This window comes from Solea senegalensis, linkage group LG9 (genome assembly GCF_019176455.1).
Source record: "Solea senegalensis isolate Sse05_10M linkage group LG9, IFAPA_SoseM_1, whole genome shotgun sequence".
Lineage (NCBI taxonomy): Eukaryota > Metazoa > Chordata > Actinopteri > Pleuronectiformes > Soleidae > Solea > Solea senegalensis.
In genome coordinates, this window is record NC_058029.1 from 3,934,138 (window position 1) to 3,958,950 (window position 24,813).

Consider the following 24,813-nt stretch of genomic DNA (forward strand, 5'->3'; position numbering starts at 1 on the left):
CTTATTATCTCGCATGTGCGCTTTAGTAAAGCATGCGACTTATTATCTCGCATGTGTGCTTTAGTAAAGCATGCAATTATTATCTTGCACGTGCGTTTTAGTAAAGCACGCATGCGACTACTTATCTCGTGCTTGCGCTTTAGTAAAGCACGCATGCAACTTATTATCTCACACGTGCGCTTTAGTAAAGCACGCATGCGACTACTTATCTCGTGCTTGTGCTTTAGTAAAGCACGCATGCAACTTATTATCTCACACGTGCGCTTTAGTAAAGTATGCATGCAAGTTAATATCTTGCGCATGTGGGTTATAAAGCGTGCCGTGTCACCTCCAACGAACTTTGTATTCACAGTTAGATCAGTGACATAACATATAGTGAGATAAACAATAGATATTTGAGATGTAAAGGTGAACATGAACTTACGGTGAATACCAAACTTGGAATGCTGGCCACACTTGTTAATAACCAGAACCATGATTAGCAGAAACGTGCAGGCAAACACGGCGAGGCCCACAGCCACAGACACCTATTCAAACAAAGGCACACAGATTAGACTCTTCAGCTTCACTGATTCAGTCGTTACATTAGCGTTGGGAATGATGACGCACAGACGTACCACAAACACTCGACTCTCCGGGTTCTCTGTGACGTCCATGTCTGATTTGCTTGTGGGAACTGAGAGGGTAGAAAGAAGTGAGACGCTGCTTAAAATAAAATCTCACACTGAAACGGTGCAGTTCTGAGGAGACATGTGAAGATGTTTTTGGGAAAATCTGAATAATCAGAGACTTACTTGTATCCACATCAAAGACTAGCGTGTGGGATGAGAGAGCACAAACACTTTTATGAACACATGAGGAACAGATCCAATCATGCCACCTGTGCTATTTAAGGTATGAGCCACTATTAAGAATTAAATGACTGGTTGTTGGGGGGTTGTTTTGTGCGTGATTTAAGATGTAACCAATGCGCCACAAACAAAACAAGCAAAGAAAATTGTGATTTCTGCGTTGTATTTCTTACTGAAGTCTCTCTTTCAATCTATCAATCTTTTAAAGTCATACGAAGTAATAAAAATATTCTGTCCAAAGTTGTAAAAAGTAAGTAGTTTGCTACAAACATTAATGACTAACAGCTAAGCTAACAGCCAGAAGACAAAGGTGTGCCATAGATGGCGTTGTGCTGGAAATGACATGGGTATTTGTATCTCTGTCAAAAATGAAGAAGAAATCAACACATTCACCAGGGTCTTTTGTTTGGATTTAGGAGCTGAAGATTAAACACAGTCCTGCACATGGAGTTTTAAAATCTTTAAAATGCATTGCTGCGTCCTTTAACCACCTTGGGTAATGTTGTTTGTTGGTATATCTACAGCACTCATCAGATTTCATTGCCAGACTGAGTTAGTTTCAGAAGTTTAGCTACCGTTTAACTTTGACCTTTGCTTTTCCTTAACTTTTCATCGCAATCTGGATTTGTAGATATTCCCAAATTCTGCCGTCAAAGCTCAGCAGCTACGGTGTTTGTTAGCATTGAATCTTTAACCTTTGCAGTGCAAAGGACCTAAGAGAGTAATAAGTGATTGTTACTAATGGTGTTGTGTCAGACCAGAAAAACACATTTTTTTTGAGTCATTTGTGGCTCTTATATTTGAGATTTTTGAGATTTCTCTTTGCTTGGTTTACGACTTTGTAAGCAGTGAAGAGAAATAAATCGACTGCTTGTTTCAACACTGGACCCAGAGACTCTCTGCGGAGCCCTGGAGGTGACATAGACTGCTGCCTGACGGCTCAGTTGTGCCGGGTTGGCCGCAGGTAGTAGCGGGACAGTGTCTTTGCGACTTTGGTAAAGTGTGCGTGCAACTTATTATCTTGCGTGTGCGAGTTATAAAATTTCCATCTATGTTAACTCCAGGGCTCTGTAACTTCCAGTCTTCCAGTCTGTGGCAGAAAAGAGTGAAGAAATAATAGCACATGGCACCAATATTGGGAGTTTTGTTCCCATTTAGAGGAAAAAAAAAGACAACGTTGGAAATACGAGTAGACAACAGTTTGACTGGCAACTGAGGATTCAAAGATAGAGTCTATTTTGTAACTGGAAGTCTTTTCAGGAACTCACCAGGAATTATCCCCTCAGGGTCGAGAGGGTCAAAGGGATTGTCCATGAACATCCCGATGGCGGTGGCTTCGTCCCTTCCCAGTTTATTCTGCACCACCAGAGTGTAGTAGCCATTGTTGATGTGGGTGGGCTTGTTGAGGAAAAGACAACCGTGTTTGACAGACCCGTCGGCTGAGTCGGTGATGATCTGGGTGTACGCGTACGCCGTCTCTATCAGTTGTTTGCCGTTGTACAGCCAGGAGATGCTGGGTTCAGGGTTGCCATCCACAGCAAAGGGGAAACACCAGAAATGCTGCTGGACTGCATCCCTCAGGAAGAGGATTTTGACGGGAACTGTTGGGATTAAGATTAGGGGTGTTTGGGGAGACAGCACAAAGTAAGTGGCAGTAAATGATTTGGTAAAAGTTGGTTAAAAATCCTTTTAGGTTAGTTTGATGTATAAAATGTTAAATATAAAGACAGGACCAGACTTCCCTCTTCTCTACCTACTGTAGTACTGCACGACCTCAAGTGTAGTATTTTTTTACTACCTTAATGTTCCCTCAAGTGTGATAAACTGAGAGCCTTTTATCTAATTTAAAGAACGTATAGACATTTCTATGAGACAATGATTTAAACAGGTTTTGTATACATTTCAGGTTTTTCTGTTTTTACACCATTTTATATTGTTTTCTACATTTCCGTGCCATTCTCTCTATCTTTCCTTGCTTTTTGTAACATTTCAATCTACTGACTATGGGAGGCCTGCAAAATAATTAATATTTGCTCGGACTGTGTGCGTTAATTTCAATTTCAAATGTTTTTTTTTGTCCATGGGTTAGGGTTAGGGTTATTCAAGGCACACGAAAAAAAGTAAGTTTTGAGAAGTTATAAATTAGAGCCAAATTAAAAATCATCTCCCCATAATCACTGCTTGGACTCCAGCCCAGACAGAATATTAACTTCATACAGTATGTCTCTCCATGACTCTCTTCCATGGTTTCTGTCTCTCTTAAAAGGTAAAAAAAAGTATATATCAAATATATAGGTTTCCAATTTTTAAATCAATATAATTTAGATTTGTTTGAGTGTTATTTTTGGTATTTTTGTTAAATGCTCACATTTTGGGATGGAGACTGTGTGTCCTGATCCTTATTGTCCAACCCTCTAGAGGAGGGACAAAAGTTGAGTTCTAGCCCTCAGATCACATGAGTTACATAATTCTAAAGGTTTATTCTGTACATTTTTGATCAATAACAACAACAATGTGTTGCCTAGCCCCTGTTGTAATACATAATTAATAGATAATCTACAGAACAGTTGATAATTTGAAGTTACAACACTACTCTTGGCAACAAAGACATATTTTTTGAATAAAAGCACCAACGTGACACAAAAAAAGAGTTCAATTATAAGCAAAAGTCATACATTCAGAATTGTATTTCAGTTTTGGTTAATAATAAATAGTGTCAAGAGTAAAAGTGCTAATTGTGGCACATGGCATGAAGTAATAAATGTTTTTCTTTAATTTGTAAGTTAATTATTAACTAGAGGACAAATGGTGTATATGAATGTAGCATAAAATGGAAATATTTGACCACATAAATATGTAAAGCACCTGAGTAAATGCACTTAGTAACTGAACGCTACATTAAGTTAAATAATAATTGCAGCGACGTACATGTTGTGGATTTATGCTGAACGTGCACCCCTGACCATATGTAACATAAAGGTGAGACAAGTGCGCCCTATAGGTCCTCTTTGAGTTTCCATGAATCAATGTTCTCCATCAGCGCTGCAAACCTGTGCTGACCTGTGATGAATAATGAATCCTGGTCGTCGTCGTGCACCCGACCACAAAAGCTACCTGGAAGCTCAGCGGAACAACGCGTTACAGGAAATGATCCTCGTTTGGATCGAACAGGACTCGAGTGCAGAGACCCCCTCGTCGCGCTCGGCCCATTCCGCTGCTCTTAACCCATGACCCGGCCTCAGAAAGTGCTGTGCTAAGGCACATACTTAGGCATACATCTCTTCTGCTCGAGGCTAAAGTCTGGTACGCTGAGTGAAAAATTAGCAGTATTTATCGCATTTAACTAATCCTCCATTAGCGACCTGTGCTAATCTAACACAAGCCATTTCACTGCAGGGGTTAAATGGAAGGCTAGAATTATGTTTAATGAGCCTGCCAGTTCTCAGACTTCACTCCAGAATTAGACAATGAACATTTTGTTAAAAAAAAAAGAAAAAAAAAAGAAAAAGTGGCAAATGCACAAAATGACACCCTACTGCTGCAGGCTGGATTTTAGTTAATCAGGAGCTTTGTGTACAAAATCATTGACTTTTGTGATGATGGATATTGATAAAATGTGTGCTGTGAAATGACCTTTATACCAAAGTAAAAAAAAGAAAAGAAGAAAAATAAGAAAGAATGATTTATAAAATCCGCTCTGTGAAAGGGGAAACTGCGAGCACACCGACTCAATGGCAAAGCGAGCCACTCACCAGTAAACACCCACTATTCTAGGAGGTAATTAAGAGTAATTAAAGGGCCAGCGGTTAACGACTGTCTGTCCACCAGGGGGGCTGATGTTGATAGATTAGCTGCACTAACGCATTTACAGGCTGCCAATCAGTGCGGATGAAGCGGTTTTCCGGAGTAGGAGGGAAAAGTCCATTAGCAGAGGCTCAAATCAGATATTCGCACGGGTTATCAGCCCCATTTTCCTGATGTTCATTATCTGTCCCTTGCTCGTGCATTTGGCCTCAGCTGATTGGCGCCTTTGCTCTTTTTTGGCTTTATTTCCTAATGAATGTCATTGGGTTGGTGATATATGATATTGTTTGGGCTGTATTTTCAGTAATGTATGACTAATGCATCCGACTGCGTTTTCTGTGGGACCGCTGGGTGCTGTCATTCCTCGGTGCTTCCAACTCTCAGACGCACTAATGCATCCGAAAAGAGAAAAACAACAGCAAACCTCCTGGGTCAAGCTGCAAGTGTAATTTAGAGCAGTGGCGTGGAGTGGATGAGGTGGTTCTTTGAGAGCAAAGAGAGGTAAGTTTGCTCTCCTTTGTCCTGTTGTTGTACCCATACATTAAATGGTGAGCCATACCTGCAGCACTTCACTCATTATTTTAACTCTTTTCACCAGTTGCCAGAGTGAGTGGCAGGCGACGGGGAGCTCCATTAGAAGCATGGTGAGTACATACTCATATTGGTAGAGGGAGCGTTTTTGAAAAAAAAAAAAAGGAAAAAAAATCAGTGCAGTGCAATTTTCTTTTCTCTGCCTGTCCACCTCGCCTGCACTATAGGGATAAAATAAGGCCCCAGTGTGCTCTCACCATAACCTCCATTAAACCTGACAACTTGTATTGAGCCATGTGCGCTTTCAGGAGTGTGGTTTTATTATGCTGGCACTTACACTCAATGTCCAGTGTCACCATCTCCTCCCTGGGCCCAGCTTGGTTCTCGGCCTCACAGGTGAGATTGCGCAGGTTGTCTTTGGAGGAAACGTTGCGGAGATAAAGGACCAGCTCCAACGTGGAGCCCCAGATTCTCTTCTGCAAAGAGCGGAGGAGGTTTTAATGCCACAGCCACAACGCTGCAGCAGGATCAGGAGAAAAGTGCTCAGGTAAGAGAGATGGAGTGGGATCCAATTTGCTCTCCTGCGAGATCAATACGTCGCAGAAGCCGAGCGAGCCTTATTCATCGCACATTAACAAACAACACCTAAAGAGCCTCGTTACGTAAGCTGTGAGAAAAAAAACCTGAAATTGTGTGAAGTTGTTAGTGAAATAAAGTTTAAGGTCAAGGAAATGCACAAAAATCGAGACATGTTTAGTCAAATACAAGTAAAAGATTTTCTTTTTTTTTTAACTTATTTAATTAATTCATCAATTATTACAGAGAACAGAGAATTTAAAGCAGCAAATCTACATGAGCAGACGAAAAAGCCCCACTAGAGTCCAGTGCATTGTTTCTCTAAGAAAAGAAAAAATTGACATTTGTAAAACTTATTAAAAAAATAAAGAAAAATAATAATAATAATTTGATGTTATAATAATAAACACTGACGACAAAATGAGCGAAGAATCCCCCTCATCGACATGTTCAGGTAATTATCAGCTAACTAACATTTATTTATTTATGTGTATTTATTCACTGTTCTTAAATCTTCTTAATCAAAAACTGAAACTGAGAAGTGTAGACTTTGTTTTACAACTGAAAAACATTTTCAAAGTACCGAAATAAGGTACCGTTTGGTACCGGTACCAAATTCCAGATACCGATACTGGTACCGTATTATGAACGGTACCCAACCCTAATGCGAACATATCCCGGACTATACCAGTCGACACAAAAACGACGCTATTAACTATTAAGTGCTATTAACGGGAATAAAATCTGTGTATTTTATCTGGTATCTTGAAACTCAGTGTATGTGAGTTTACTCCAAGTTCAGGGGTCGTTCCTTCAACGACCTTAAAAAGTCTGAGGAAATCCATGCAGATCATTACATTTACAACATATCATAAGGATATACTGAAATCTTTGACTATACCTCAGTGTAAAAATGGGAGTAGAGATCATCTGTTCGCCATCTCACGTTGGGAGTCGGACTTCCGGTCACGTGACACTCAAACGTCAGGTTCCCTCCTTCTTGAATCTTGTCTTTGGAGGAGATGATGGCCACCACAGGCAAACCTGAGAGAAACGGAGGGGAATAATACACAAGCATAGAAGAGTGAGTCGGTAATAAAATGGAATGACTCAGAAGGAGAAAAGAACACAAAAACTGTCTCGTATGTTTCCTGGCAACGAGATGTTCCTACTGTATGTGATTACGGAGGCAATGCTGAGCTAATTTCTTCCCTGCATTTCACTGCACCTGCCTGCTGAAGGCATTAATACACATAATGGAGACAACAAATCATTTTTATTTTTCAATTTCAATCCGTCTGGATGAGGCCGCATCATTTCAAATATTCATTACGCCACATGACGAAGACAAAAATCAATGTTGAGGTTTTCGAGGTCTGACATGTTTTAATGTTTTAATACATAGAAAATCGCACTGCTTTTAAATGTTATATTATGTATATATATATATATATATGTATATATATAAATATATATATATATTTATATATGTATATATATATATATACATATATACTTATATATATACATATATATACATACATACACATACACATATACACATATACATATGACAACGCTTATCTCAGTCTTGGATTCACGGTGAATGGTAGGAGATGAAGAAAGACCTCTCTGTGTGTTGTGTCTCAAAACATTGGCAGAGGACAGCAGCATGAAACCTAATAAATTGTAGAGACACTTGGAGACCAATTCACCAGAGTTTTTTTAAAGAGGAAACTTTATGAATACCGAAAGCAGGAAAGTGGTTTAAAACAATCTGCCGGTGTAAACAACAAAGCAAAAATGATTGATATTGTTAAAGAGTTCTTTGTTATTGAAATGGATTTATTGTTTAAAAAAAATGACGAGGTTATTTGTATTGCTAAAGCAAAACATTTCTTTTTTTATTGCAAATTACTGACAGAAAAGTGAAATGTTTACTCTAATATTGTATGTATTAGAAAATGTATTCCTCCAAACAGAAAAGACTGTCTTAACTGATCAGGATGAATTTTGTCATGCTTCTGCAAGACGATGAGCAGGTAGAGCCAGAAGGCCTTTCAGCTCCAAAGAAAATACATATTCATACATTTTAGGTGAAAGATTTTCCATTACACACTTCTAAACTTGACTTTACACAGTTCGGTATCAGTAAAATTACTTCATAGTACCCCCTCAATGGGGGCGTGGGCGTCATTGCACGGCTGCGTGAAACTGCGTTCGACGCTGTTCAGTTTGATTCTTGTGTCGGACGACGCGCTCGTGACGACGCTCTCTGACCAATCAGTGGCCGGCAGTCTATCGACGTCACGTTTCAGTATCGGCTCAGCTCACTTGGGACCTCGCCAGAGCAGGTACTAAAAAAAAAAGCACCATGTACCAGGTACTGTCCCTAATGGAAAAGCCAAAAAACCAAGTGGAGCCGTGCCGAGGAGTGCACGAACTGTATGATGGAAAAGCGCCAAAAGTGTTTAAGCCTCGGCAGAGGTCTGTGAACGTCTCACTGTAAACATGCATTATTTTGTATAACATACAGTACAACAACATGAAATCCCAAACTCACTGCAATTATCGATCACCAACAAGTTGAGGGGAACTTCCTGGTTGTCAGAGAAACAGGAGAGCATTTGGTTGTCCAGGTCACCTCGGTCATTGTGCTGCCACTCCTTCAGCCAGTAGAGGTCACATGAGCAGGCGAGAGGGTTGTCCTTCAATACTCTGAGGAAGAAGAGCAAAAAGAAGAGATGGAAACATTACAAAGAGAAATTAATGTATCTTGGCACCCAATGCTGAGACCCATCAGTGGGTCCCGGATCAGTCTCTGGGACTGACTGGTCTACTTGACTCTACATTGAAGAGAATCTGTTTTCAATCTCCAGGCATAGACACGGTTTTCAAGGCACATTTAATTTCCCTTCTTCGTTATATGAAAAAGCTTTTTTACTCAAGGACTCGTTGGCCTGTATCTGACCGTGGAAGACGACACAGGGATTGTGCTAATGCAAACTCCTGTGATTTGTACCAGACGGTTTCAGATTATTACAGTACATGGTGAAAATAGTCAGCCAAGGCATTTGCTGCTCATTTCACTCAAAAAACAGCTATAATCACTTGGTTTCCAACTAAAGGAAGTGACTCACAGGTTGAGCAAAGGTAGATAATGAAACACCCTCCAGGAAATGTGCTCCAGAGAGTTTGATGCCAGGTTCCTGTAAAAACAGAGAAAAAACACGTTTCACTGTATATGAAATACATTCATTTGCAGTTAGCTTGTGAATTACCTTTGATTTTCCAATATTATACACAATAAACAAATTGAGGCAACAGTAAGTATCACAGCGTCTTGCAGAGTGTCTTAATGATCTCAGAAAAAGTATAAACCTTTCAAAAATAACCCACACAGTTTTAAAAAGGGAGAAAAAAAACAAAGTTGGCATGTTCTTTTCTTTATTGTAATCCCGCCTTGCTCTGCTGTTGCATCCCACTGTGATTTGATTGCTCCCTTTCAGAACAATCCTTACCTGCTTTGAATTACTCTCGGTGGAAAACGTTAATGCATCCAAATGGGCTCTGATCAATCAACTCGGCAAGTATTTCACAACAGCCAGGAGCTGCGCTCATAAACACCTCGAGAACAATCCCTGAGGTTTACATGGTGCTCAGTACATTAGGTGATTGGTCGCAAACACTTCATCAGAGGAAGGACGCGCGTCAACACAGTAGAGAAACATCAGTTTCTTGTCAGTGCACTGTTGAAATCAGAGATTTACCTGCTATATGTGTATGTGTAGGATTTCAACCTTCAAATAATGTCTGCGGGATTATTTTGACGGTTACATCAACTCGTCCATCTCGTTCATAATTGCATTTAAGTTGTACTTTCTGTCTTAAATATGCCTGCGGGCAAAAACGAAGTAACTTGACTTGATATGAGACAGCAGTTGTGTTTTAAAAAGTATTATGTGTAGAATTTGCCTCTGTCAAGTGCCTATAAAAGTCTTATTTTAAGACCAAATGATTTGTAGTTTTAAGCGATTATACTGTTTCACGTACATGCCTATGGGTAATATATCACACGTGAGCCAGTAAACACTCTTAAATTAAGTCTACACAATGTGTAGATTGGATTGGATTGGTATCGGGAGGGCTCCACACCACATTGGATACTTGTATAGCAACAGATATCAGTCTTTTGCCTCCTTCAAACAACTTCATTTGTACTGATATAACCATGTATATATGGTGTTTATGTAATATTACTGGATTGAGTCGGATTTCACTTCTTTCTTCTTTTTCCAACATCCAATCCAGTGATTTTGGTCAGTATTGGACTGATACCAATACTGTCATATGGTATCGGCTCATCCCTTGTAATGTACGCCACGCTGCCATAATGAGGCTACAGTAGCTGCTATCAATCCTCTCAGGCTACTAAAATATGATCACAGTTGCTCTCAAATGTCCCTCAGACAGCGAAGAAGCCAGGCTGTAAATAAACCTCCCTCTGAAGATGACAAAAAAGCTACACTGGGGAACACAAACATGAAAGCCAATACATATTCACTCTGGCAGGGCCAAGGGTTCAATTATTTGTTTTCCTTGCTCCCAAAAGTTCATGTCAGATGGGTTAGCCATTGGGGCTTATCCATTACCAGCTCGATTCCTCCACGGGTCCACAGGGGAAGAGCAGAGCCGGGAAGAGCGGGTCGTTCTCCCTTAGCCATGAACGCATTTTAATGAAAGATGACTGAGGTTGAGGAGGATTGTGGCTGAAGACGACGGGGAGAAGGAAAAAGAAAAGAAGCCTGAGCTGCCGCCATGTTCATGTGCTCGATTTGGTTATTGCCAGTGCCTCTTTTTTCTCAGACACACATCTGTCACACGTAAGCGTCCCCCCTCCATATACAGCACCCGACCCCAGCCCACCCTCCTCCTCCTTCTCCACAGTGAAAATATTGATTAAGTGATAATGGACCCTTAGTGGAGTGTATTTATTATGCATCAGTTGTCGATAATCCGCCAAAGCGAGCGAGTAAAAGGTGACTGGTGGATGTCTTCTCCAATTTCTCAAGCTCACCCGTCACAGCCACCGCCGCCTCCAACCCAACCCTCGTCCTCAAAACCCACTTGTCTTTCAGATAAAAAAAAAACAAACATCAGACATGTTGTACACACTCAAAGTAAAGTGGCACAGGGACAAGATGGTGGAGATAACAGTCAGCTGCTAATGAATAGACAGATTTGATGGTTCCACTTGATATGTCCTCATAACATATAATGGCTCTGGAACATTCACTAGTGCCAGTACCTGTTCACCATGTGCCTGCGTTCTGTGTATGTTAGATTTTGCCTCTCTTGGAGAATCGAGGTTACTCCCTTAACCTAAAGGTCACTGCCGTTTCACTTTTACTAGTGTATATATATACGTATGTCTGATTCTGCGTTCCCTCCAACAGTCGTGATGTAAAATCTGTGTCTTCACAGCCAAAGACGAAATCAAAAATAATGCCATACTGAGAAACACAGAATCCTGTGCAGCTGATTATCAGTATTGTGTGAACTCTTTTGCCAATTGTTTGAACGTAACGGACATTCGTTTATACTTAAAAGTTCACTCTACAGCTTCTTTACGCTCTTATTTAAGCCTGAGTACTCACACAGGCACAACTCCTTATATGGACATCATGTGTGTTTATAGGTCACATTTTGTCTTCTTATGTGCCGTTGAGTTACAATTCATTTTATATCGCTTTTATATATTTTGGTCATGATGTACAGTAGCAATGATTGCGCAGAAGTCACAAATTAGACCTTTTTTTTTTCATTTTCTTTTTGTTCATAAAAACGAGCCAAGTGAACTTTGAACTGTGACGTGTTTCCAAATTCAATTCGATTTTAAACATTTTGTGTACTTTTTTTGTTTAGGTGTGTTTTTATAGTTGGTGAAAATGAAAAAAAAAGTCTGCCTATATGTTGTGGTGAAAAAAAATGATATAACAAACTCTATACTGCACATTCTTATAGCATCTGTATATCCTGCATGTTTAAATTCTAAGGGTCATTTCCTATTAAAAAAAAGTTAAAAAATATGTTCATCGGAAATTTTCTGTCTAAAGAAAAGAAGCTGCAAATCCTGATTTTCAACTGTAGTACACACATTTTGTCTGAATTTTTTCTGTACTTCTAATAACAATAAACACGATGACAAGCCAAGTTCAGCATCAAAGAGCCAGCGAGCTCTGACTGACAGCAACAAATATGCCGACGCACCCACGGTCACAACAAGACAAAAGGGAAGACAATCGCTGTGTATTGACAAGGACACTTACACATACTGGAGCTTGGGGTTGTACTGGAAGGCATTGGCAGAGATGAGCCTCAGCTTACATGATGTGACAGTGCTGGAGAGAAGAGAAAACACGGATGCATGTCAAAACAAAGCTCAGGGACAGATTTAAAAAAACAAAAAAAACACGAGACACATAAAAGCATATTTTTAACAGGTACTCGATTGTTTGTTTCCCGCCTCAAATGAACAAACACCAACACTTTTCAGATGTAAGTTTGTTTGATATAAGCAACTGGGAACCATCTTGCCTATATTCACTTTATTTACTACCATGCGCATGACAGATATTATGAATAATGTGGAGTCCAGCCAGTTTTTGTTAAAGGTGCAGTGCGTAACCTTTGGTGATTTTTGTAATTGTTGTTGTTGTCGTTATTATTCTATTATCCACTGTTTCTGTTCTTATTATGAACAGAAACAGTGCAATAGTATGTCTATGCTGCGCCCTTCATGTGAAAACAGGCTCTGTCAAGCAAAACTATCAGACCTGACAGGGAGCGTTTGAGTGAATACAGCAGCAGTGCAGTAGAATTCACTTCTGAAATTTAACGTGGATACTTCTTTGCAGATGTGTCCCTCAAAAAAATGATTTCCTGTGTGCAGCACCTGAATATAAATGCTATACTGAGACAAGCAGAGAGTCGTGTGGAGCAAACAGGTCTCGGTATAGAACATTACAACTGTATTACACAATGTCAGTCTCCTGTGTGCCAAAGTAGAATTACTTACAGGTTCTTCAACTCTCTGTAGTTAACAAGATCCAACTCTGTGATATTCTCCAGACCAACTTGGTTTTCTATGTAACTGTTTCATAGAAGAGAGAGGAAGAGAGACACAGAAAGAGCATTAAAATACACACATTTTAACTTGACCTTTTAGTTCGCTGGGTAGACAATGTTCACTTCAACTGTAAAGCTGAATGACAATAACACACAAGACACAAGGCGCTTGAAATTATACAAAGTGAATACATTTCTTAACCGGGCATTAATGTAGAGTTATGTGTTTGAATTGTAGGAAATTAAAACGTTGGACAGATGATCCAAGAAAATACTGATTTGTTAAGATGAAGAGAACAAAAGAGGAACATTTTCCCAAAATGACCATCTATTAACTATCTCAACAAAGCAAAAAAAAAAGGCTGGACTGAAATGAGTCACCCCCGTAACCTTTGTGTCAATACTCAGCTAATTACTTCACCCACTTTTACAGGCGTCTTTATTCAGAAAGCAGAGGAACAACAGAGAAGGAACAGCATGAGAAGAAACTGTGCAACCCTGAGGCTAAGTACACGACAGTCAGAGCTATGGTGATAGACTAAAAGACGGATTCAACCCCCACTGACAAGTGTCTGACCTTCCTGACATGCACTGAACAAACCATCAATGGATAACAAAACCTGCCAAGATGTCCAGGGACCCATGAACCACAAAGCTCCAATCAGAACTTAATCTACTACTCATGTGGAAAATGATAATGCCTTAAGAGATGTGAGGTAGATGAGGCTGATGGGAAATTCTTCTCAGTGAGTCATTTTCCACTTTTCCAGACACAGCCATCGCTCAGAATAACTCCCAAGCTGTGGATCAATTCAGCACTCAGCGCAAGGACGGCTTCGGCTCTTTTCAGGGGATGTTTACTTGGACCGTTTGATCCGACCCACCAAGGATCCAGCCCGAGTAAACCGTCCTACACCTCTCACTGCACTCCCCGCACTCACTCATACATGAATGTTGTCCATTTAGCTCAGGAGGACACTTCATTGTGAAGCTGGTTTGAAAAGACTAGATTCACTCGATTCAAACGTTGAGGGATTTTGTCCACAACACAAAATATCCTTGAGAAAGCTTTCTTCTCCACATAAAATGAACCACGTTATTGAAAAAATATTTATCGTGTTATTTCCAGGACAGTGCCTTGTTGCAACCACTATAAAAGATGAAGAATAAATATATAAAATATGAATGTGCAGAAGTCTTACCGAACATGCATTGATGATTATCTGAGTATAGGTAATGTTTAATGTAAAGAGCTGAAGACCTGCAGGCTACAAACCTGTATACAGTACATTCCATTAATAAAAATAAAGTATCATATTAACTCATACTCATACCTGGACAGGTCACTAGACACCAGAGACAAACAAACATTCACTCTCACATTCACACCTATGGTCAATGCAGATTGTCCAGTTAACCTAATCCTCAGTTTTTGGGGGACCAAGACCCTTGGTCAAACTTTTTGTAAAGCCCAAATTCACTTTCACTTAATTTCACATAATTTGTTTTTAGACTGTCAATTCGGGTACGTAACAAGGATCTTCTTTTGCAATATGTTCTGGATCGATAGATAGCTAGCTCAATAGATAGCCCGATAGCTAGCCCGATAGCTAGCCTGATCGATTGGTTGGTAGGTAGGTAGGTAGGTAGGTAGGTAGGTAGGTAGGTAGATAGATAGATAGATAGATAGATAGATAGATAGATGGAAGTCTAAAGTCTGTTAAAGTCTGCATTAATATGCAATAAATATGTCTCATCCAAAACAATTCTATGCGACAAGTGACAGACAGGAGATTAGGGTACAAAGAACTGGACGATACAACATTTACTACAAATCTGATGACAATCAATGGGCTGTTTACTAAATCATGCACACACTCACTCCAAATGACACTTTATCAAACTTGTAATAAGTGATATGAGGCCACACCTCATAACAGGAACAGAAGCTTCATAAACACCCTTTAGCATGTTTTGGTGTGTGACTAGTGACTATTTACTATTATGAGGACAGCCTTAGACTAACTGAAACTTTTAAAACAAGTGGATCGGATTTACATAAAGGGCACCAGCTTTTGCATGACAAGCCATCAGGTGAGAATTGTTCTTTAAAGCTATTGTTAGCAACATTGGCTAATTTTGGGCCAACTTCTTGACAGTTGCAGTCGTTACCATTTCCCTACCTCCGTCCTTGGTGAGGGGTCGAGGCATTTATTCACTGACAAAGGGTTGAAGTAAGGAAGTAAAGAGGACTGTGCCTTTTTTCTGGAGTTCTGGCATATGATTGGATGTGGGATATTGAAAATTTGACTGAGGCTCTCATTAACTCGACTACATTTTCATTTGGAAACGCCATTTTAGGACAAAAAAATGATATGACCATCCAGCCACAGTTTGGTGAAAAGTAAGAGCAGAGATTTCTGTTGTTAGACTGATGAGGTGAGAGTGAAAATTTAAGTGAGTGTTAAAGGAGTCAGAAAATGGCAAAGGCTGTATATTGGTATATTTTGTATTCCATATATTATATTCTCATTTTGTATTAGAGTACACTTGTTGGTATGGTCAAGCTCAACCTTATTCATATAGCACATTTTTAAAGACAAGCACCAATAAAACGCCCAATAAAACGATACAAATAAAAAAATGGAATGAAACAAATACAATATATAAAGCACAGCAATAAAAGCACACAGAATAAATAAATAAATAAATAAAAGGGCATCTAATAAAAATCTTAGATCTTGACTTAAAAGTGTCATGTGTCTGGGCAGTTCTTATGTGACCTGGCAGACTGTTCCACAGAAAAGGCTCCATCTAATTTTAAATCCATAACACAGTAACTATTGAACTGAAGATTTAGTTACAAGTTGTGCTGCAAATCAGGTCACTACAGAGTCCAGGAGGTGACATCTGTGGACAAAGAAAAATGAAAAGAATTTCAAATATGCAAGCATATATGCAAACACAAATGTATCTGATAACAAAGGAAGTACCACAAGGAAATGCCAGACAACATATCCAAACGATAATGCAAACAAGTAGAACTTATTAGCTCCCACAAATAGTCTGCTTGTACATATGTTTCGTCAAGAGTGCAGCAAATAAGTGAGAGCCCCTACACCACCTGGTAACTTTACATTAAATCTTTACATTCCCTTTTAAACAGTTTCAAACTTGGACACTGCTTTTTTTCCATTTCAAATCGTGTGAAGGCAACGCATTTTGAAGTTCAGATTGTTCCTTTAGTTGGCAGTGAACAGTTTCTGGATATTATCGGGTAAAAGATCATTTCTGGCTTTGAACATTATTTGTACCATTGCATACAGTAATTCTAACTGTAAAAACAATGGGTTTGTATTTTCCAGATGACCAGCATTGTGAATAATCCCTACTGCACGTTTTTGAAGAATAAATCGTGGTAATGTAGCTGTTAGCCCAAATCTCAGCATCGTAAATATTATAAGACAAGAGGAGTATTAATTCTGTCTTTGCTTTATATATTACAGGAATACAATCTTTGTATGTACACGTTTAATATGTGATTATTTCATGAACTCTTTTGATTTGACCCCATCAATCTTTAGTTTAACCTGTGCATTTGTTCTAACATTATTTTTTGTTTTATTCCAAATCAGTGATAGAAGCTGTTAATGTTACCAATTAATGATGTAAACAACACTAAACAATAAAAAAAAAACCCATTAGTGTTACAAACTGTAAAAATTTAAACTTAACATGATATATCATTGGGTAAAACATTTTGGGCCTAATACTGTTCCATGGGGGACACCTAACTTCACAAACTTCTCCCACTTAAATGACCAATTTATTGATTAGTATGCAATGGTAGATTATCTCAAAAGCTTTTTTCAAATCAATAAATATTCCAACAGCATAGTGTTTGAGATATATAGTGTTTGTAATTTCTTCTATGGCCTCTAGTAATGCCATTGAAGTTGATCTATTCGATCTAAATACATACTGATTTTCTCTAAGTATTGCTTTTCTAGAAAAACGTATGTTAGTTTGTTCCCATTTTTGTGCAGAGGTACAGTTATCACTTTAGCGACATTCCCTTTACTAAGAAATGAACCAGTTGGAAATGATGAAGTGCAAATATGCGTCGATGATTTGGAAATGTGGTGGGAAATATTGATGAGAAGAGAAATAACAGACAGGAATGGTCTTTCATTGAACAAAAATGACGTATTAATTACGCGTGTTACTGTCATTGTTTGTCATATGTTGTTGTTGTTAAGTGTTTATTGTTGTGAGTCAAGTGGTGGATCTTTCCTACCAAACATAAGGTGGACAATCAGCTACAACCTCGTTTTCATCAAACAAGCTGTTCGCTGTGCGCAGGGACTGTCTACAAATTGCATCACCGACAAAGCAAATGTTCAATATCTTCCCCATAATACAGTGTAATGTCTGCACGCTTCATTAGTATCCTCTAGATTATACTACAGCATCTATTATAATTTATGGGAATTTATTAAGCAGAATATCAGCAATAAAATGTAGTGCCTATAAAATCATTTTAGTAGACAGTCCCTACACACTCAGCTCACAGCCAGCTGACAGTTTTTAGATGAATATGAGGTTGTAGCTGATTGTCCGACTTATTTTGGTTGGAAAAAATCCACAACATGTGGCGATCAGTAACAATAACAGGCGTCATCAATGCGTTACAAAGTCCCAGGACAGTTGTTTCCCCTGCACAGACGTCACCTCCCGTGCTCCGTAACTCGCAATCGCAATATAGGTATGAAAAACTGCAAATAGATATTTAATTGTTTAACCCTTATGGATGGATGGATCGGCGGGAAAATAATACATACAGTAATTTCGACATGATGACAGCACTTTCTCCGTGCGTGCCATTGTTTGAAACTCCAGTTCTCCGTTTGTCAGCTGCGACACACAAAACCTTTTTATTCATGTCTGATTGACCCACGCAGCAATAATGTGATTACAGGGCAGGTGGGCCCAGGATCACCCAGCGCCCTCACTTATTTGATTGAGCCAAGTGGGTTGTATATCATGTATTGTTCCCGGGTGGGGGCATTGACTGGCAATTCACGAAATTGAATTTATAACTCGGCGTATGATGAATTTCAGCTCCTGTTCTGCAGTTAATGGCTCCTTGTTTGTCCTGCACACCGGCTGTATTCGTATGCACGGCCAATACTGTGAGTGTTGTTGTTTGCTGGCATGTAGAGCGCCGCAATAAATGGAAGCAGAGGAAGACTCTCTCACTTATTGACTGAGTGGTTGCGAGAGAGTGAGAGAGAGAGAATGTCAAGCATCACCCTGAGCGCAACCAAGTACGCTTCACTGCAGGTACAAGGAAATACAAGGAGTAAGAGAGAGAGAGAAGCAGGAGGAGAATACAGGAAAAAAAGAGAGAGAGAGAGAGAAAGAAAAAGTGGAGAGAATCGAAATAGCATTTCATAAAAAAAAATTCAGTCTTAACTAGTGCTAATTGCTCTGATCCAGGGAACAGAACAAAGAGGGAACAGCGTGGCAGTGCAGAGAGTGACATTTAGTTTTCCATGCTGGAGCTGATGGTGGGTTGCATAATAATACAGCAGCCCCTTTTTTAAATCACAGGTGGTCAAGCTTCTACTTATTTCTTTCTTTTTTTTCTCCTTCAAAGTTTTAAAAAGCCAATGACAAATAACAGTCATCTGCCACAGGCAAGTGACAACAAAAAAAAAAAAGAAGCCCCATCGCAACGAGGCAGAGACTTGGACGAGTTTTAATCAAAGACTCTCTCACACGCCGGCCGTCAGCTGCGTACATTATGGAAAATATATAAATAAATGACGCTTGCTGCGCATGAAGAATTGCAGCATCTACTTTAAAACTGCCAAACCACATGATGCATGAATCAGAATTTAGGTTTTTTTCATCATTTGAGCACCAGTTGAGCTCCAGCAAACTAAGGTCAGGTCAAGTGGTGTGTGCAGATCAGCTGTTCCAACATTGGGCATTGAGTTTAGATTTGAGAAAATCCTAAATGGTTTCCTCTCATATTAGAGCATGTGCGCTTCAACAACGGTGAACAAAGGATTTGATGATTTAATCAATCTCAGGAGCATGTGTATCACTTTCTGAAACACAAAAAAGACTAATGGAACCCCATGTGGGAGTCACTATTTAGTTAAGTTATCAGTGCTTAAGTGTTATGTTTACTTTGAGTCTGCTAATATTCTAAAAAAGTTGTTTCCCCCAAACTTTAGGACTGAACATTGGTCAGACCACATCAGCTGATTGTTGACTGTGGCCTATTTACTCAGTATAGAGAAGTGATCCGTACAGAGGGAAAGACAAGTTTGAATCTAGGGGATCAGCATGCACACAACAGAACTGTGATGATAACAAAAAGGCACATTTAAAACAGTTCTTGACATACATTTCCACTTATAAATACAAACAAATAAATGATAAAATATCTGAGCATTTGAAGACCACGAGGCGACTCTCTGAAGCAAACTGATGCAAACTGATACAAAATTTATCATTTCTGAAAGCACCAATCCATAATTGATTACCAATAACTTGAAATGACTAAATTACCATCTCAAACAGCAGATTTACTCAGCTCTATTGTTTGGCTGAAGGTGAAAACAAGCAAAGCAAAGCCTTGAGAGCAGTCTCATAAGTTATCACCCGATGCTCTGTTATAGAACTTAAGTAAGACATTTATGTTATTTACTACCAAGCAATGACAAGACAAACACACCTCATGAGTCATATCTCCATTCCAACAAGGGGAAAAGCACTACTAATGGAAGGCAACCATGTGTTTGTGCAACCAAAGCTGATACGGTCAGTGTAACTGCTCCATCTTCATCCAGCAGACACTTTCGCTTCTGTACCATATCAACGAGAGAACAACTGCTCTTCGAGGACACACTCCTGATCAAGCGCACAAAGCCACAAATGACCAGTTTTTTTTTCCAAACCAAACTTTAGATCTTCATATTCAGATGTGAAATAATCTGTGAGACACAAGCTGAAACAAGCTCAACATCAACCCAAGAGAACACAAGTGAAAATCAAGCTTTACAAACATTTAACATCAAGGCATGCTAGTGCATCTAGTGAAAGAGCAGGTGACGCGTCTTACTCACATCTCCGTCACGTTCTCGCTCTCTTGTGCCGGCAGAATCGGGATGCTGGCGATACCATCAGGTTCCAGGCACTGCAGCATGGCAAAAGAGCAGCGACAAGTGGATGGGCATCCTCCCGAGGTTGGCGGCGGGGCCAGGCTGAGCAGGGCGAGCACCAGGGACAGGTGAAGTGCCAGGGCCCGGGGTGCCACAGCCATGCTCGAAAGAGGTTCTTCTCAACAGCAGCAGGAGAGGTTTGACAGCTGTAGCTGGAGTTAAGTGTCTGAGTGGTTCACTTAATGAAGAGTGAGAGTAGAGAGGTGCTCTCACACACTCTTCTCGTGGCTCCCTGGCAGGGATGAGATCCCAGCTGGTCAGGGTCTGGTACTGAGGCACAGCTGTACTGAGCAGCAGGAGGGGCAGGCAGGCAAGGGGCCTCTGGGGACATGGTGGTAGTGGGCTGCTGCCTCTCTCATTCTCCCTCTCTCCTCCACGATGAAGGGAGGGGCAAGATAGCAGGGGCCAGAGTCACCAGACACCTCAGAGAGCAAGAGAGAGGGGGGGGGTGAGGAGTGTGGGTTGATGATGATGAGAGGAGGAGATGGTGAAACGGTGATGGAGATCTTATCTGTCCCTCTGGGAGAGAGGTCTGATGTCCCGCAAGAGGCTTGAGATGCAAGCAGAGCCAAGAAGTCCGGGCTCCTGGGTGCCCGTGTTTGCATGAAGCACCGCTCTCGCACAGGTTATAAAACCACTGCAGCAACATGGATGGATAGAGCTCTCTACCCAGGACTGATCATTGATTGTTGGTGAAATGTTCGTGTGTTCCCCGGGTGAGAGGAGAAATGAAGAGGTAGAGAATTGTCTTTGTATTTTTATTCTGCAGATGAACAAACAAGTTCAACCTGAAAACAGGATGTTATGAGGTCTTATAGTTGAGTATAACCTCAACCTCACAGAAAAGAGGTCTTTGATTCTTGCGAGTTAATTTGGGTTTCGTGGAATAAGTGCATATGTACCAATTCTATGAAGGGAAGGACAAGAGCATGAACAACAGGTCTATATATAGTAGCAAGTTGTGCAAGCTGCAAAGTGTGCACTTTGTTGTTTTTCTTGTTCACACCATTTTAATACTGTGTGACCTCACAACAGTTCACTTTATAGTTACAATAATTCAAAGACTCAAGGCTTCAAAGACGTTAATTAGCTGCAGTATTTCATCTTAAAAAAAAAAAAATTAACTTCTCATGATATTGACGAGAAATAATTTGGTTTATGAATCTGGTTTGACTGCACAATATTTTTGGTCCCCCAAAAGAGCCATTGTCAGAATGACTTACTGCACTGCCACATCACACAGTCTGTGCATATCCAAAACCGTGCTAGTGTCAGTCGTGAAAACCCGGGCTAAATGTCTAACTGAATTCTGCCTCTCATTTAATTTGAGTTGACGTGAGCTTACCAGAACTCTGAAGCTCACCTCTCATCTACTGATGGAGCGGTACAAAAAATAAGACGTCAAAATAGTTGCACCTGAAAAGATGTGGAATAATAACTCGGTGGATTTTACAGAAGGGCCAAGTACAGCAATTACAAAGTTAGCACAAGATGCAAGGTTGTACCTGAAGGCACTTATACAGGACCATAAATGTTCTGTTATCTCATATATATGCCCACTGGCTACCTGTATTTATTGATTTAGGCATGTAGACATGATCAAAACAAGTCGCTGACGTTCAAACCGAGCACCAGAACGGAAAAGAAAGTGATTCACATGACTTTGACCACGGCATGGTCGTTGATGCCAGTTCAGCTAGTATATTGAAACTGATGTTCTACTGGGAACTTCATGCACAACGCAGAATTGAAGAGAAACGATCCAGTGCACAGCAGATCCATGGACAAACAGTGTCTTGTTGTTCCCAGAGATCAGAGGAAAATGGCTGGACTGGTTTAAGATGAAAGAGCCACGACTGAAAACCACACCAGAAGGCACTCCAGACACTTTATTCGGTGTCCTGTATACCTAATAAAGTGGTCAGTGAGTGTATATTAACAAGTATTCCTCCAAAAAAAGAAAAGAAAGCGTGTGTCTGTGTTAAGTAATTGTGGGACAAAAACCTTTATTTTTAATCTTTACGGAAACCATGAACATCGCTTTGACATAAATGTTATTTATTAGCTGAAATGAAATACGTTAACGGAGGAAAAAACCTTAAATATTAACGTCTGACTTCATGTGCCCTCTTTATAAAGTAAAACCACGCCAGCAGGTGAACTCCATGCATCCTCACCAACAGTGCGTCTAATCCTGTAACTGCTGCAGAGACCCAGCACCGTCCATCCCACATATGTTCTTTACATGAGCATAGCCATGTTATACCCATGGGACAAATACTATGCCCCACCCCCATTCCTCTTAGTCACTCTGGATGAGTAAGGTCATAGTGTCCCGACCACAATTACTGGCCTTAAGCTGAGTAGCCATTTTTGCTGCCGTCGTCAGGATTATCTCGTGGCTTAATTACTCTTCCTTTTACGCCTCTTTTTCTTGGGCTTAGCTCAGCAAATAGTGCGCAGGCACAAGGCGCTTATTCACAGGAAATGTGTTTCAGCTCGTCAGGCAGAGGAGTTAAAGGACGTTAAGCTGCATTTCCTGGGCGGCGTTATTGACAACTTACAACACGATCTTCCAAAACAAGCAAACGAAACCAACCAACGGGTTGTTCGATGCATAATCTATACAGATTTCCATTTTTTTTAACCAGTGAAATACAAAGGCCAGCTCAAATATCACGAGCGCTCCAGACGTCACGTGACTCAGTTTGCTCACAAGCGCCATGTGGGCTGGCAAAGCTCCTGAAAAATGAATGGTACCAGTGCCAGTATCAACCTTTAAGAGTTCACGGCACTCTTTAAATCTCCACGGACCGAGCAATACATCACAGAATCTGACAACAGTGAATATGCTATCTGTGCGTTGAGTGACCTACAGCTCTTCACCTGTATGGATTATTCCAGACCCCGCAGCATTACGACATCATCAACTTTCTGATAAACTTTACCCCACTCGACAATGCATGACGTAAGTGAGCAGCGGTTCAGCTGAAGCAAAGGATTAAGCAGGTTCTTCGTCTTTTGTTTAAATGCATTTATATTCCCATGAACACAATCATAAATCATAGTTACTGTAGGCGGGCCACAACGCGTCCTTGTAAAACAATAACCAAATCAAGTCATTTCCATTCACCACCTTCACGCACATCATCAGCTTCACCTGCCTTCTTAACTTTATAAAGTTGAAGAAAACACTCAAACAATCAAAGTCTATAAAACATCATACAGGAAGAGGTTGTTTGTTTGTTTTTTTAGCAGTGTGACATTATTACATCCTGTCTTTTGAGCAACACATGGCCTAGTGGAAAGGGAACTTGGCTGGTTGCCGGTTAGAAACCTGACAGGTTTTAACGGCTCGGGTACCTCTGAGCCATTGATTGGGTTAGTTGGAGACTAGGGATGTCATGATTATCATATAGGTAGCAACTCAAACGGAACAAAAACAAACTCACCCAACAATCATATGTTACCGCTTCTGTTGCTTTGTTTATGTTCCATGCGAGTTGCAGAATAGAGCCGTTCCTGATGGTTAAAGTATGGCAGAGGAAGAGTTATTCCCTCCAACAAAGCGCATCAAATCAGCCGCGTGGTAGTTTTTCAGCTTCAAAATGATATGTTTCACCATCTGCGGGATAATCACCTGGCTCTGTACGCCAGAGTAAAGGTAAACGCACAGTAACTGGGTTAAATTACGTTAAAGTTCAACTAACGTAACATTGAATTGGTGGGAAACGAAATGTTAGCGTGTCGTTTCCAATTAATTGTGTACGACACGTGTTTGGCTTTCAGTGTTTGCTATACGAAACGTTATACGTAATGTGATGTCCGTTTTATTTATTACAAGTGTATTCGTGTCACTGTAATTTAAATATGAAATAAACAAACCGCAATAATAGATACATTTTATATTAAAACAATTAAATTAAACTTAAACATTTGGTATAGATGACAATTGATGACTTAAATAATTTAAACATTTCCCATGGGGGATTAAGAATTGTTCCTATATAACAGTGTAGTGTATTTGCTATATTACTTTGTTATGTTTGCATCAAAAGATATAAATAAATGAGACTTTAAGACCTATAAGCAGTGTTCATGTGATTTTACACATTCATAGTGTCGTGAAATCAATTAACGCATAATAATCGGGATCATTGCAATACCGTGAATAATACTAGCAAGAAAATTAACCGTAGCAAGAAAATCTATAATTGTGCATCCAATCTTTTGTCTCCTTTCAAACTGATGCAGCTTGCACAAATGTGTAAACGTGTAACGTATTGTGCCATTTCTGTCCGTCCTCTTTGTTTCAGTCCGCACAATTCATTTACATCGCATGACCGTGATGTTGTCATTAGAGATTAAGGTCGTCTTCACACCTAATAGTCTCCGCCAGACTCTGTACGATTGGGGACTCGAACCTTTTGAATAAGGTATATTCCCCTCCTCGCCTGAGGTGGCGCTGCGTCAAGAATTACTGAAGGAAACTCGCTCATCTATTGGTTAATAGATAACTTCTGTTTTCCGCCACATTAGAGCAAAACATGGAGCTTATTTTATTTTGTCCCGGCTGTCGTTTTGCTTGTGTTCACAATTTCAGTCGAGTACTTTTTGCTCAGGTGCGTTTTGTACAGTTTGCCGAAGTTGTGCTGAAAAAAATGATATCAGAAACTCTATATTGCATA

General features: G+C 40.0%; 1 protein-coding gene across 2 annotated transcripts in view; it reads right to left on the reverse strand.

Moving 5' to 3' along the window:
* Positions 1-22,051, reverse strand: part of ntrk1 (neurotrophic tyrosine kinase, receptor, type 1) — a 37,259-nt gene extending 15,208 nt beyond the window's left edge. The window contains exons 1-11 of one of the 2 annotated variants that reach the window (XM_044034982.1): positions 20,030-22,051; positions 12,841-12,915; positions 12,092-12,163; positions 8,903-8,971; positions 8,326-8,480; positions 6,664-6,806; positions 5,524-5,662; positions 2,120-2,452; positions 795-812; positions 618-676; positions 425-527 (exon numbers count right to left, since the gene is read on the reverse strand). In XM_044034982.1, coding sequence (XP_043890917.1) covers positions 425-527; positions 618-676; positions 795-812; positions 2,120-2,452; positions 5,524-5,662; positions 6,664-6,806; positions 8,326-8,480; positions 8,903-8,971; positions 12,092-12,163; positions 12,841-12,915; positions 20,030-20,226 — 1,363 coding nt within the window. In that variant the 5' untranslated portion in view covers positions 20,227-22,051. The remainder of the gene's footprint in view (positions 1-424; positions 528-617; positions 677-794; positions 813-2,119; positions 2,453-5,523; positions 5,663-6,663; positions 6,807-8,325; positions 8,481-8,902; positions 8,972-12,091; positions 12,164-12,840; positions 12,916-20,029) is intronic. The other variant, XM_044034983.1, reaches the window with a different exon arrangement.
* Between the last annotated feature and the right edge of the window lie 2,762 nt (positions 22,052-24,813).